This window comes from Benincasa hispida, unplaced genomic scaffold (genome assembly GCF_009727055.1).
Source record: "Benincasa hispida cultivar B227 unplaced genomic scaffold, ASM972705v1 Contig387, whole genome shotgun sequence".
In the NCBI taxonomy this organism is placed as follows: Eukaryota; Viridiplantae; Streptophyta; class Magnoliopsida; order Cucurbitales; family Cucurbitaceae; genus Benincasa; species Benincasa hispida.
Genome location: NW_024064829.1, coordinates 626,744 through 641,858, shown reverse-complemented (window position 1 = coordinate 641,858; position 15,115 = coordinate 626,744). Strand labels below are relative to the sequence as shown.

General features: G+C 26.4%; 1 protein-coding gene across 1 annotated transcript; it reads right to left on the bottom strand.

The window, feature by feature from the left end:
- Nucleotides 1-5,453: 5,453 nt before the first annotated feature.
- On the bottom strand, nucleotides 5,454-7,221 carry LOC120069415 (phosphoenolpyruvate carboxylase kinase 1-like). Its single transcript, XM_039021155.1, has 2 exons — nucleotides 6,284-7,221; nucleotides 5,454-6,084 (listed from the first exon to the last, which is right to left on the bottom strand). Exons 1-2 carry the CDS (start codon nucleotides 7,062-7,064, stop codon nucleotides 6,032-6,034), a joined length of 834 nt encoding a protein of 277 aa, XP_038877083.1. The 5' UTR covers nucleotides 7,065-7,221; the 3' UTR covers nucleotides 5,454-6,031.
- Nucleotides 7,222-15,115: the final 7,894 nt, after the last annotated feature.

Below are 15,115 nucleotides of genomic sequence, written 5' to 3'. Positions count from 1 at the left end.
AGCAATATATATGGTAGTTTAATTATCACAATAAGTTATTTTGTAAGTTGCTTTAAAAAAATATGAAACTCGTGAAAGTAATTGAGTGGATTCAAATGCAAGTTCATTACCGATCAAAACTAAAAGCATAATATATTATACCATATCATAAGAATAAAAATTGAGAGTCTATATCTTAACTTTTTTAAAAAATTATATGGATGCATTAAAGAAAATTTGAACTTTAGTACTAAGGTTTATAAGTATCCAAACAAACACCCCAATCAACATCAATAATATAGGTAATCAACCGTCCAACAAGTTATCAAATAATTAAATCAATGTTGTTTAAACAAATGTTGGTACGATAGCTACGAATATGGTTAATAAATTAAAGCTCTTAACCTAATCACATGGGTTGATTCATGATGGCCATATGACTTACAATCTTATTCAAATATATATTGGGAGAGATTCCTAAGACTTCTTTCCACATTGAAATCATATAAAGACTATATTTAATCACTAACCCAAAGTTTTTTTTTCTTTAATTAATTAATTTGTTTATTTATGAGCTTGCAAACAAATTCCACATAAAAGCATATATAAAAAAGTAATAATGACAACTATTATAATACCTAATTTTTGAATTGATATATTATTATTATAAGTTGAATTATTGTACCAAACCATGACCTCATCAAACCACACAAGCCTGCCCAATGCTCTTTACCAATACACAAGATTCAAAAGAAAATTATACTATATAATTAAATAGTTGATAAAATATAAATAAAGAAAATAAAGAAAATAGATTAGGATCATTCTTAAAACAAACCATCAACCTCTTAGATATTATCATTTGGTAGCAAAATCCTATTTCTAGCTATGAAATTTCTGTTTTATTTCATTTTCATTTACAAATTTTCAAGCATGATGTTTTAGTCTAAAAAATTTAAACAAATATTTGAAGTTTAGGTTTTGTTTTTTTGAAATATTATTTAAAACTAAAAATATTTATAAATAACAGCAAAAATCGCAATCTATTCGATAGACCATGATAGACTACTATTTGTGTCAATCATCATGATTGACACAGATAGTAGTCTATCATGGTCTATCATAGATAGACAATGAAACTTTGTTGTATTTGTTAATATTTTAATTCATTTTTCTATATTTAAAAATAACCATTTTTTTATTTTAGCTTATTCAATTATTTTTTTTTTTTTATCAATATTTAGAGGAATGGTATACGAGCACACATGCATTTTCTTTATGAATCTACAAAAATAAATAAATAATTTTTAGGCCACACTAATGAGTTAGATTTAAAATTTATGTAGATTTATGTTAAATAGATAATAAAAATAAGAATTTAGGTAAAGTAGGAGGATTAAAATAAAATATTTAAAGTTGATGTGTAACTAAAGAAAAAATATTAAATAATTGAAAATTACGTAGACTAGTTCGAAAAACTTTCATGACATAGTATTATAATTCATAAAAATGAGTATATAATTAGAGGATTGAGTTTCAAATTAATTTCAAGTACATATGGTGTTGATGTGTATAATTTATCGGACTAAAATAACAATTTACTTTCTTTAAAGTCATCAGTTTGATTTTTTTTTCTTTTTTTTGGAATTGAAACTTCAAAAGAAAATAATAAAGGTAGAATCTAATAATTTTTTTTTCTCTTAAAAAGTACAAAATTTAAATAAAAAGGAAGAACCTCTTAAATCCTATGAACATGATATAATTTTGTGGCCTTATACCCAATCTTTGTGCCTCCTTTTAACTCAAAACAAGACAAATACTTGATGGAACATTAAGCAATTAGAACCCCAAATTCTAAAATTTTAAAACTAATTTGATGGTTTTAAGGACATTGAATGGATAATATAGCAAGAAAAATTTAGAGGACAGACCATCATATTGTAAAATGAATCATTGTCCTTTTTGAAAAATGAATCATATAAGACTAAAAAAATAAAAATTTTAAAAAAAATGAATCATATAAGTTTTAAAAAGAGGAATTATTATATCCACAAATTACAGCTAAAGTCTTTGATAAAGGCAAAGAGCAATATGTTAGGCAGGCCATGAAAGTTCTTTAACTTTCACTATTTTAGTGTCTTGTCTATTGAGACCATTTTTCATTCAATAATATGATTGATGTTTTCATTGAAATTATGTTTTTTTTTTAAACAAAAAAAAAATAAGACTACTTAATAATTTCTTTATTTTCCCACTTTATTCTTTAGAGTCTATTTGGTTCACAATCTGGATTCTATTTTATGTTTTTCAGATTCATTGAGTTTAACGAATATATATTTGGCAAACAACCCAAATTATATTTGAAAACTATTTTCGGATTCGTTAATCCAAACGGTGTAAATTCTGAAAATGATATTTTTTTAATTCAAAATTCGAATTTTAGAATTTAAAATGCATAATTATATTAAATAAAGATAATAACATTTATAAATCTAATTCATTTTTTTAAAAAAATAAAATATGTATTATGTAATGTGTTATAAATTAAATTAAGTTAAATTTTAAGGTTGGACTTTATGGTTTTAGAATTTGGTTTCTATGGTTTGATAGTCTATATAGTTTGTTAAATCCTCTTAAATAGTGGGATATGGACTACTTACTATGAAGTCGTTATCAAACTAGAGGCACTAATCTCTAATTATAAATCATAAGACTGAAATTTAACTTACTCCAAACCTAGGAACCAAAATTTTAATTTTTCTTATAAATTATATAATATTACAAAATGATAGTTATCATTTTTGTTTACATTAAACATGTCCATAATAAATTAACAATAATTAATTTATTGTCAACTAATGTTTAGTGGGTAACTACAAGTAGATTACAATTGTTTAGATTAGAATTCAATTTCTCAATTATACTACCAAACATATATTGAAACATGAAATACAATTTTATTTTCATTTAATTCCTTATTTTCAGTTTTATGTTTTTAGATTCTCTATCAAACGGGCACTACCCACCTTGACAACTTCAACTATTTCTTTTTTACAATTGAGTAATTTTTTAAATAATAAAAATTAAATAAATAACTTTTGCATTTAAAAAAAACAGAATATTACCTTGTCTTCATAAAACTAATGGATACTCGTCTATAAAATTATGCGAATATAAGTATATTAATTGGTACATTATTATTAAATGATACAAATTATATATGTTAAATTCTTTTTGCATATGCTTTTATCCTATATTCTTTCTTTTTCTTACCATCTCTAATTTTTCCAATAGAAGAAAAAAAAATTAAGAAATGGTATATATCAAAAACATATACTATGTCTATGAATCCTTCAACCAAAATATATTCTCTCAATTTCTTTTTGAACCATACAAGTTAGAAAGCTTTAACAATTTTGAAAAGATTATTTTGAAATAGTATATTTGTGCATACATATATATATATAGGAAAATTATTTTAAATAATAAAATGATTATTTTTTTTAATTAAATATAGCAAAATGTTATCGTTTATCAGTGACTACTATCAATGTCTATTAATGATAGATAGTGACATTTTGTTATATTTATAAATAGTTTGATTTTTTTATATTTCAAAGCAAGTTTAGTATTTTGGAGGGATTTTATGCTTAACCTTAATCATCTAAAATTATAAAAGGATTATAATTCTAAAATATGAAAGGTAAAAAAAAAAAAAAAAAAAAACGCTAGTTCATTAATTACTGCTTATAAAACTTATTAAATTAAATCATATTTTATTTTCATAGACATTTTCATCATTGAATATAATTAAAATTATGAAAGTTATTTTCTCACAATTTGAAATAAAACTTTTAAAAAATGTCAAGTGGACTTGACAAGTATTAAAATCAATATAATAAAGAAGCCAGAAGATATAAGTAAAATTTCCAGTCAGATTCCATTAGCTAACTTGCCTGTTTATATTCATCCTTCTATTATTCGTATACGAATAATAAGATTGTGTTATATTTATAAATATGTTAACTCATTTTTCTATATTTTAAAATAGTTCTATCACTTAAAGATTAAATTTGATATTAGTGTCATATCATCCTTTAATGTTATAGATTTCATGTACCTATTTAAGTTGTATCCCACTCAACAGCAATATAAGAGGAAAAAAAAGTCATTTTTAAAAGCTTAAAAATCAAACAAACACAAATTTAGAAGTTTGATGACCAAAATTAAAATTATAAAATTTTAAGAGATGAAATGAAACAAGATAAAATGTTGTTGAACAAAAATAAGATTCAAATTATTTTTTTAAAAAAAGCAAACTTGACATATAACTATGTTAAATCACAAGTTTTGTTGTTGAATTTTTATGTTTGTGTCAATTTGATCATTCACCAGTTAAAAGTGGTTAATAGGTTACTAAATTTTCAATTATATTTTATTAATAAAATTATAAAATTTAAAAAGTATGTAATAGGTCCTTAAATTTTGAAAACGTTAGGCCCGTCTGTTAACCATTTTGTTTTTTATATTTATTTTTGAAAATTAAGTCCATGAGACATACTTCCACCTCCAAATTTCTTCTTCTTTTTTTTTTTTTGTTATCTACTTTTTAATAATAGTTTAAAAAATGAAGCCAAAATTTTGAGAGCTAAAAAAAATAGTTTTCAAAAAGTTGTTTTTGTTTTCGGAATTTAGCTAAGAAAGTCACACTTGTACTAGAAAGGATTGCAAAATTATGTAGAATATGGATGAAGTTAGGCTTAATTTTCAAAAAAAAAAAAAAAAAAAAACCAAATGATTACCAAAATGAGATCTAATATTTCATTAGGTTTAAAATTCAAACTTAAAATTTTTGACTCATAGACAAATATAATATATTATATATATATATTTATATTAAATCAGTTGTTTATTACATATTTTTATAATTTAATAGTCTAAAAAATCCATTCGGACACTTCTAAAAGTTTATAAATTAATTGGACACAAATTTGAAATTGAGAATGTAATTTTGGAATAAAATAATGTTTCATTTCATTGGATGAATTTGAACTTCAAGTTCTAAATTATAATATTTAGAAAATGGGGATTCTTTGCCAACTGTTTAATATATTTAAAAAAAATATAATTATCTACTAAAAGAATTTGGTTGTATTTGAAAGTTGATTCATTTTTTTTTTTCTTTTGCATAGGGACAAAAATTTGGCCATTGAAAAGCATATAAATTCTTTGAACTTCGCTAAAGAAAAATGTAACCCCTATACTTTACCATTTTTAACGAATTAATTCAAATCATTTTTTTTTATAATTCAAAAATAAAATTACAAATTTATGAAAAGTTTATAGACAAAAATGATTTTTATTGGAAGCATATCAAAAGCATATACCACTCTATGCCTTGAAATCTATGAATTTAAGCCCAAAATAAAAAGCAAAGTCAAAAGAAAGGTTTAAAGTCAGATTCCATAAGCAAATTTACACTAAAACATCACTTATACTCCCAGCATATTGCATTCACATCACATCACATCACATCACATTACATCCTTGAAAATTGAAAAACAAACCAAAAAAAGAGTAGTAGTAATTGGAATACAACTTCTCTTTTCTCTCTTTTTTTCTATTTTTTTTTTCCTATTTTCTGTGGGACTTTCTCACCTCCCAAACACTTTATACAACAAAAACAAAAGCCCTTGGGAGGGAAAGAAAGGATTCCCAAATTCCAATTTTTTTTTTTTTTTTACCTAACAACAAACCAAAAATTAAAGCCTCAAATGCTTCTCAAAGCATTGAAGAAATCAAAAAAGAAAGAAGATATTGACAGCAGCAGAAGCAAAGTCTCAAATCAACAACTGAATGTTATCTCTGTCTCTTTCTCTAGGGCTTTATAGATGGAGCAGGCAGCCATTAATGGAGTCTGAACTGAAGGTTGAAGAAGGTCTCTTATTCACAAGATGGGATTATGTACTGGAATGCAAAACTGGCTTTGGAATGCTTGTTTTTCATTAGCATCCTTTCATTGTAGTAGAAGAAAAGAAGTTAAAATCGTATTTCATTCAACTGAAGTTGCTGTTCCTTCTCCTCCACTCAAAATCCATGGATGTCCTGTAAACAACAATTTTCAATTCCCATAAGAAAACAGATAATCATATGGAATTTTCCTCACTATCCAGACAAATATGTAACGAATTTTCACTTGGGTTTTAGGGGTTTCTTCTAATGATTCAAGATTTATGGAAAGAAAATTCTCGGAACAATCAGATCAAAGAGAAATTCATTGTTTAATCGGAAGAACTAGACTTACTGAGAGATTGTTCAGCTGAGAATCTTCTAGAAACATCTCGACAGATCATCTTCTTCATCAGATCCTTAGCCGCCGAAGAAACCGACCTAAAAACCCTAGTTGGAAATCTCAGATTTCCTCTAAGAACAGCCTCAAATACCTCCGCCGCAGATTCACCGTAGAACGGAGGAAATCCAGCCAACATCGTGTAAAGAATCACACCGGCGCTCCACACATCGACCTTCCGACCGTACTCAGATCCTCTCAAAACCTCCGGCGCGATATAATACGGCGTTCCGACGACACCGAACATAAATCCGTCTTCATCACACCAATCAGCCGATCCGAAATCGATGAGTTTCAAATTATTCCTGGAATCAAAGAGCACATTGTCGGGCTTAACATCGCGATGAACGACGCCATGGGAATGACAATGAGCAAGGGCTTCGAGAAGCTGTTTGATAACGATGGCGGCTTCGGATTCGGAAAAGGGACGACGGATAATCCGATCGTAAAGGGAAAGGGAGTCACAGAGGTCGGAGATCAAACAGAGGTAATCGTCGTTCTCGAGGACGTCGATTAATTGAAGAATGTTGGGATGGGGAGGGAGAATAGCCATGATTTTAGGCTCTTTTTCAAGGCATTCTTTGTCAGTTTCATCGATGAGATCGTTTTTGGCGATGGTTTTACAGGCGAAGAACTTGTTGGAGATCGGACAAAAGCAACGAGTGATGGTTCCGAATCTTCCTCTTCCGATCTCTTCAAGGATTTGGTATTGGCTGTTCACAATCATGTCGCCCATTGTTGAAGATTTCTTCTTCTTCTTCTGTGGGTACCAGTGGGATTTGGGGGATTTTTGGTTTTTCTGTGTAGAAATTCTTCAAGTTGTGTCTCTCTTACTGGAAGTGCTTTTGGGGGAATCAGTTGGGTATTGGGGGATTTTTATAGAGGTTTAGGGGATATTGGATCCTTACAAAGAATATTCTCTCTCTCAATATCCTTTTACTTTGGGGGTTTATTTGCAAATACTTACATTTGTGCCTTTTAATCTTTTTTTTTAAATGTATTTTTATTTAATTTTACACTATTAAATATAAATTCTATATCGTTGTCAACGATTAAAAGCATATTTAAGATTTATTTTTAAAAATAACTGGTTTTACCTAATAATTTCCAAGTTTCAACGCATGTCCTTATAAATTTGGACAAAGGAGTTAAAGTTACGTTCACAACGGTTAAAAAGTAATCAATGATCGATAGTAATGTAAAAAGTGGACTTCAGTTCATTACTTTCTTCGTAATTTTAATAGGACGTGGAGTCCGCTTTGAACTTTGTTATCAAAATTATGCGGGACCCACTACCTTATTATTATCATTACCGACATTATTATTATTGTAATAATATGAAAATTATAATTTTTCTACATTTATTATTATTATTGTCATGAGTCAAATAGTAACGATAATATTAAAATGTAAAATATTCATAATTCTAGGTAAACGAAACTAAAAGCAATCCAATTATGTTAATGATTCAGACCTACTATGATTCATCCATCAATGGAATCTCATTCTGCTTACACCAATTTTTATTACAGTTTGGTAAACGTGGCCTACACTCTTTTAGATATCATTTTGGTCCTTGTATTATGATGTTTGTTCAATTTTATTTCCTATACCTTTAGTTGTTCTATTTAGTTTTCGTACTTTGAATAAATTCTAAATTTAGTCTATCAAAGTTTTTTTTTTATTGAAATTGATTAAATAGTAAAATATTTTTCAGGTAAGAAAATATAAGGGGGATTTTAAAAAGTTAAAAAATAAGGAAAACTAGTTATACAAAATAGCAAAACTTCAATCTTCTTTATCAATAAAAGCGGATAGAAGTCTATCAGTATCTATAAGTATCTTTTTTTGTTATTTCCATAAATAGTTTGACATTTTTTCTATCGATAAAAATCTTCCAAAATATAATATGTGAATATATTTTCAAAATTTATAATGAAAATATAAATAATAAAAGGTTTTTGAAAAAAAATCAACTACAAACAAATAATAGAGACTAAATTTAAAAAATTTCGAAAAAAAATTAGGATTAAAATTCAACAAATTTTATACGGGTTTACCTTTGTTCTCGTGCCATTGATTATTAAATTTTCTAAGAAAAATGGGGGGAACTGTTTAATGGTTTTTACCGAAGAAACCCACCAAAATTGTTCAATTTCTCGTGCCAGTTGTTTTTACTGAAGAAACCGACTAAAATTGTTTAATTTAAATAATAATAATAATAATTACTTTAAAATATTGGAAATAAAATGGTATTTTAATTTTCTTTCTAGATGGACATTTTTGTAGGTTGAAATATAACTTTATTTCCTTACCATTTTTATCTATGTAGTTTTAAATGTCCAAATTCCAAATTTAGTAAAATTAGTTTATTTTCGTTGTAAAATTTGAAGGTCTCACGTATATCTTTTCTTAAACAAAAATTCTTATTTTACAAATACTCATAAAAAGTAACTTCAACATTTGAAGTCCTTTGGTTTTTTTTTCCCCTCAAAATATTCATTTTAGTTTTTATATATTCAACTTTGGTTGAATAAAAAATAATCATTTTGATTTTTATTGGCAAAATTTTAATATAAATTTTATCTTCAATACAAATTGTACCTACATCTTAAAAAGTTTAGGGTATGTTTGATAATCAATTGATTTTATTTTTTTTAAAACAGGTATGCTCGATAAATTTTTTATCCCTTAAATGTAAAAAATGTTTTTCAGTTTTATAAAGAAACTTTGAGAATGACCATTTGATAATCATTTAGTTTTGAAAAATTGTGCTTAGTTTCTTACACCTTATTTACTAGGAATTTCATATTTTCTAATTACACATTTGTGAATTGAGTTATGAAGTTTGAAGTTAATATGTTGGAATTAGAAAATCTATGTTTAATGTGCGGAGTTGTAAGATGTAGTTCCTCAATAAATGTACAAACTTCATTATCGAGGTTGAGTTATTTATCACTAACTTATAAAATTAGTGGGTCAACGCCCCCTTTTGAGTTCTTAGTAAAATTCTTAAAAACAAAAGCAAGTTTCTTGACCCCCATTTGGTAATCATTTAGGCCATGTTTGGTAACAAATTATTATTTTTTTTTTTTGTTTTTAAAATTTTAGACTATTTCATCCACATTTCTTACAATGATTTGCATTTTTTTAAGTACAATAATTGAATTCTTAGCCAAATTCCAAAAAGAAAAATAACTTTTTGAAAGCTACTTTTTTTACTTCTCAAAATTTGGCTTGTTTTTAAATCATTGGTAAAAAGTATATAACAAATGAATAAATTTATAACTAAAAGTAGTATCTATAGGTTTAATTCTCAAAAACAAAAAACAAAATAGTTAACAAACGAAGCCATAGTTTTTTTGTTTTTTTTTTTTTTGGATAATTGCAATTGGTAGCATTTTTAGGGATAATAACCAAGTGTATAACATTATTAAAAAAAATTGCAAATATAGCAAAATCTATCTATGATAGACTTTTATTGTTGATAGACTGTTACCAACGATATAGTCTGTCACTGATAGACTCTTACCAACAATATGATCTATCATTGTTAGACTATCTAAATTTTGCCATATTTGTAATTTTTTACATTTTGTTATCTGCTAATACTTTGGGTTTGATTACTATATTTGCAATTGCCCATTTTATTTTTTAAATTTAAGTTTATAAATATGACTTCCATCTATTAGTTTCTATATTTTGTTCTTTACATTTTAAGAGTGTTTTTAAAATCAAAGCCAAATTTTGAAAAAAAAAAAAAGTAGTATTAAAAAACTTATGTTTTGTTTTTGCAAATTGGTTAAGAATTCAATGTTTAGATAGAGGATTGAACACGATGAGAATTTGTGACAAAAAAAACACAACTTTGAAAACCCAAAAACCAAGTCCCTATTTGTAACACTTTGGTTTTAGAAAAATTGTATTTGTTTATCAATTTCCTATAATGGTTCTCATGTTTCCTAAGCAAAAGAGTTATGCATAACCAAATTCTAAAAACAAAAAAATATTTTTAAAATATACTTTTTTTGGCTTTCAAATTTTGTTTTTTTTGTTTTTTAAAATGTGGGTAGAAATAAGAAAACGAAACAAAGAAACTTAGAGGTGGAAGAAGTGTTTATAGGCTTAATTTTCAAAAACTAAGATTCCGTTAGTAACCATTTGGTTTTTTGTTTTAGTTTTTAAAATTTAAGCTGACAAACACTCTTTTTACCCCTAAGTTCTTGTTTTGTTATCTACATTATACCCATGTCTTAAAAAACCAAACCAAACTTTGAAAACTGAAAAAAATAGTTTTTAGAAACTTGTTTTTGTTTTTTGAATTTAGCTAAGAATTCAACTCTTGTACCGAAACAAGATCCAAATCATGGTAAGAAAATGAGAGAACATAGACTTAATTTTCAAAAACCAAAAACAAAAATTGAAATGGTTACCAAAAGGGCTTAAGGTTCCCTTTGAACCATTTGTTTTTTAAAATAAAGTCTATAAATACTCATCTCACCTATAGGTTTTTTACTTTGTTATCTATTTTCTATTAATATTTTAAAAAACCATACTAAATTCTGGAAACTAAGAAAAGTATGTCTCATTTGGTAACCAATTAGTTTTTGATTTTTTGTTTTAAAAAATTAAACATATGTAGTCTTAATTACTTACAATGATTTTCATTTATTTCCTAAATAAAATAGTTGAATTCTTAGATAATTCCAAAAACAAAATCAAGTTTTTAAAACTACCTTTTTTAGTTTTTAAAACTTGACTTGTTTTTTAAAAATATTGGTAAAAAATAGGCAACAAAGTAAGAAATTTGAAGTCGAAAAGGTTGTTTCTGAGTTTAATTTTTAAATACTAAAAATAAAAAAACAAATGGTTATCAAATGATGACGTAGTTTTAAAAAAATTGTTTTACTTTTAGAATTTGGTTAGGAATTCAACTATTTTACTTAGGAAACATGAAAATCGTGGTAAAAATTTGAGAAAAAACAAGTAAAGATTTCAAAAACTAAAAACTAAAAATGAAAATCCAAATGGTTACTAAACAAAACCCGAATGTTACCAAACGAGGCTGAAATGATTATTTAATATGACCTTATTTATTTTGTTTAAAGGTTTCAAAATATGACTTGATTTTTAAAATGTAGATAATAGAATAAAGAAGTAAAAGTAATGTTTATATATTTAAAATTAAAAAATCGAAAATAATTTTAAAAAATAGTTGTTAAATGATTCTCTCAAAAAGAAAAAGAAAAATTGATAAATGAGGCTGAAAATATTTGGTTTTTAGAAACTGTTGTTCGTTTTAAAACCCACGAACCGCTGGCTGATTGAGGCGATGACCGCCCTTTTCTTTCCCTTACACTAAAGTCATTGCCTAATTCATGTTTTTTATAATAAAATAATAACAAGACATTGATTTTAATCCGTTCAATTTTATTTTATTTTAGTCTTTATACTCTCAAAATCTTCATTTCGGTCCTGATTTAGGGACAAAAATAAATATAACTCCCAAAGAATGATACATAAATAAACCGAGATCACATCTGATGAAAGAGATCATGACGATATAAAAGTATAGTTGAGAATGATTTAAAAATTGATAGTTACTACATATACTAATAAGATGCATATTCCTTTTTCAGTGACTCATTCATATAAACTCCAAATTTAAGCATGCTTAACTTAAAACAATCATATATTGAGTGTGAAGGAATTAAATCCCGCAGCAGAAGTAAGTGATTGCTTTGCTTTGATTTTCCTTGGAATTAAAACATAAAAAAGGCATATAAAACGTTCATAATGTTGTAATTTCATAGGTTAAGTATGGAAATATAGGGGAAAAAAGAAATTTATCTTTGAAAACACTTCTTCAAATCTTCTCCGGGTTTTCACAATTTGCAATATTCTTTTTCTTCTAAATTCCTCTCATGTATAAGGATGCTTCCAAAAAGTCTTCTATGCTATTCTCTTAACAAAGACCGGTTTGTGGGAACCTCCTTTTAAAAATTATAGGAAATTGAATTGTTGCAGGAGATTTTACCGAGAAAACTCTTATCTATAACTTGAGAGAGAGATGAGATGGGAGAAAAAAGAATTTCTCTGAGAGCACTGAACCATTTGAGAAAAACTTTTCATCCTCTTTAAGGTGAAGTGGGATTGATAATTAAACCACTCACTTCAACCATTAATTAAATTAATTATTAATTACAATAATTAATATTTAACTTAAATTAATTAATTAATTAACAAAAATTGATATTTAATATTTAATTAAATATTCGAATCTTATTCAAACATATATCTCTCTCATAACTCATACTTTTTAAATATGAATCTCGTATATATTAAATTTTAATCTATAGATTTATTATGAATCTAATTCATATTATTTTAGTATGAATCTAATTCATGTTAATTATTATTTGAATCTAATTCAAAACTAATAAATCTCTTTATATTATATAGCTTAATTTCAAATTTTATTAAAAAATCATTATATATTATAATACATCAATATATATTATATTAATTGTACCATATACAAATTAATATTATTCCCTTAATTAATTTGAACCATTCAAATTCTTTCAAAACTATTGGTTCTTGTTTACCTGTTGTGAGCTAGCATGAGAACCTAATGGACCTACAGATTATAAGCTCCCATGATTCGAGGTTAATTTATTAAACTTTTTAATTATATTAACCAACATTCATTAATTATGGGTCACTCCATTAAAGGCCAATAACTGCACTTTTAGCATTGTAGAACATGTTGCATCCATGGATTTAACTATTACAAGTAAGTTGATCATTCACGAGTTATTCGTAATTACAACTGGGTCAAATTACCATTTTACCCTTGTAATTACCTCTTACTTCTTAAGTACTATTGATCCCTCTAATGAACAATTTCTTTATGGTTCTACCACAAACTAAGTCCCTCTAGAGCCAATGAGAGTGCAGGTATTCTTTGTTCAAGACTCATAATCAACATTTAAGGGAACTACTTATCTACTTACCCTAACAACAAGAAGAGTGAATTCTATCTCGTGTAATTATGTTCTCAGCTCCCCACTCAGTCTCGTCTCCAAAATAGTAGGCTTATTGAGTCGGCGATTCAGACCACTTTCACCCATACAAATAAAAAAATAAGCCCTCACAGGCATGAGTTCATAAGTTACTCAGGATTGATACCGAGTTACGTATGGTTTTCCTATGAAATATTAATATATGCAATCAACAATATTGCAAAAAGCGATTAATGATTTCACAGTTCGGTCTTATACAAACTCATTGTATAGGATACCTTCACTCGCATATCTCTACGTGAATGATTTGGATCACATCATTGTAACTCTTACAAAGTGGATCATATCCACAGTGTTACCAGGATAAGGCACCCAACCTTATCCATATAATATAGGCTCTTTAGGTTATTACTTAAACATTATCCACTTATATGTCAACTACACGCTGTTTAAGTCTCCTGAAATAACCTTGGATTTTTATTGTAATGGATAGATCATTATTGTATATTTAAAATAATCAATTATTATGTCAAATAACTAATTAACTACGAGGAATTAGGGCATAAATCCCAACAATCTCTCACTTGCACTAAAGCTGATAAGACATGTATTCTAGGGCATATTCTACCCCAACATGTTCTCCTACTTACACTAGAAAAGTAGAGTCATGTCTCTAATCCTAAATATTCTAAGGGACCCCTCAAACTTTAGCCTAGAGAGTCATTTTATATAAATCAAAATGTATGTCATAAAAGGTCATCTTGGTCACTACCATAATGCTTTCTCTCAATTTGGTTTTAAAAAAGTATGTGAATACATGCAATGAAAATATCGTATACCATTTTTTTTTATTTTACAGAACACCATTAATTTGGAGGATGGAAACAGAGATACAACATTCTAATTAAGCATACTTACACAATAATTTAGAGAGTAAAGGACTTACCATTGAAAATCGATAACCTTCACGAATCCATTCCAATGTACTGCTTGAAATGGTTCGAACTCTTCCTCTTCTCTTGAACACACGAAAACACCAAATGGAATTCCAAATTCTTGACGCTACTACAAACGAATCCTCGTTATTCTCAAGGTAGAGAATCACTGAGAGGTGTGGGCTTCAGTAAGACTAATTTTGGTAGGGAAAGGGAATGCTTTTGTAGAGAAAGCAATTACACAGAGAGTTTTTTCTTTTTCTTTTTCTTGAGAGATCCATTGAAACTTAGGGAAGAAGAAGACCCATTAAAAACTCTCTGCCTCCTATCATTCACGTTAAACGAGAGAGAGAGGGGGAGTTATCAAAGGAGTTATCAAATTAACTCATTCTCTAATAACCATGTTAATTAAAACTAATTTTTAATTTATATATAAAATTTAATATATATATATATATATCATATATTAAACCATATGTTATATCTAATATAATACATAACCTATAGTTTATATTATATCACATATAATATAATCTATACTTTATTATTCTCTTATTTAACCTATAGTATTAATATGAATCACATTCATATTAATTTTAACATATAGTTTTAAATATGAATCTAATTCATATAATTAATATTTGAATCATATTCAAATATTTATTTTCTCTGAAGTAAAACCTTATATTATAATGTACCATATACATTATGTTAATTATATCTCATATAATAAATTTTATATTATAATGTATCACATACATTATATTAATTATATCTTACATAATTAATTCCTTTCAATTAATTTGAACAATTCAAATTAATCAAAA

Coding starts and splice junctions, on each gene's coding strand:
- LOC120069415 (XM_039021155.1), bottom strand. CDS start 7,064: ATGGGCGACATGATTGTGAACAGCCAATACCAAATCCTTGAAGAGATC. Junction 6,085..6,283: donor CTCAGCTGAACAATCTCTCA/GTAAGTCTAGTT, acceptor TGTTGTTTACAG/GACATCCATGGATTTTGAGT.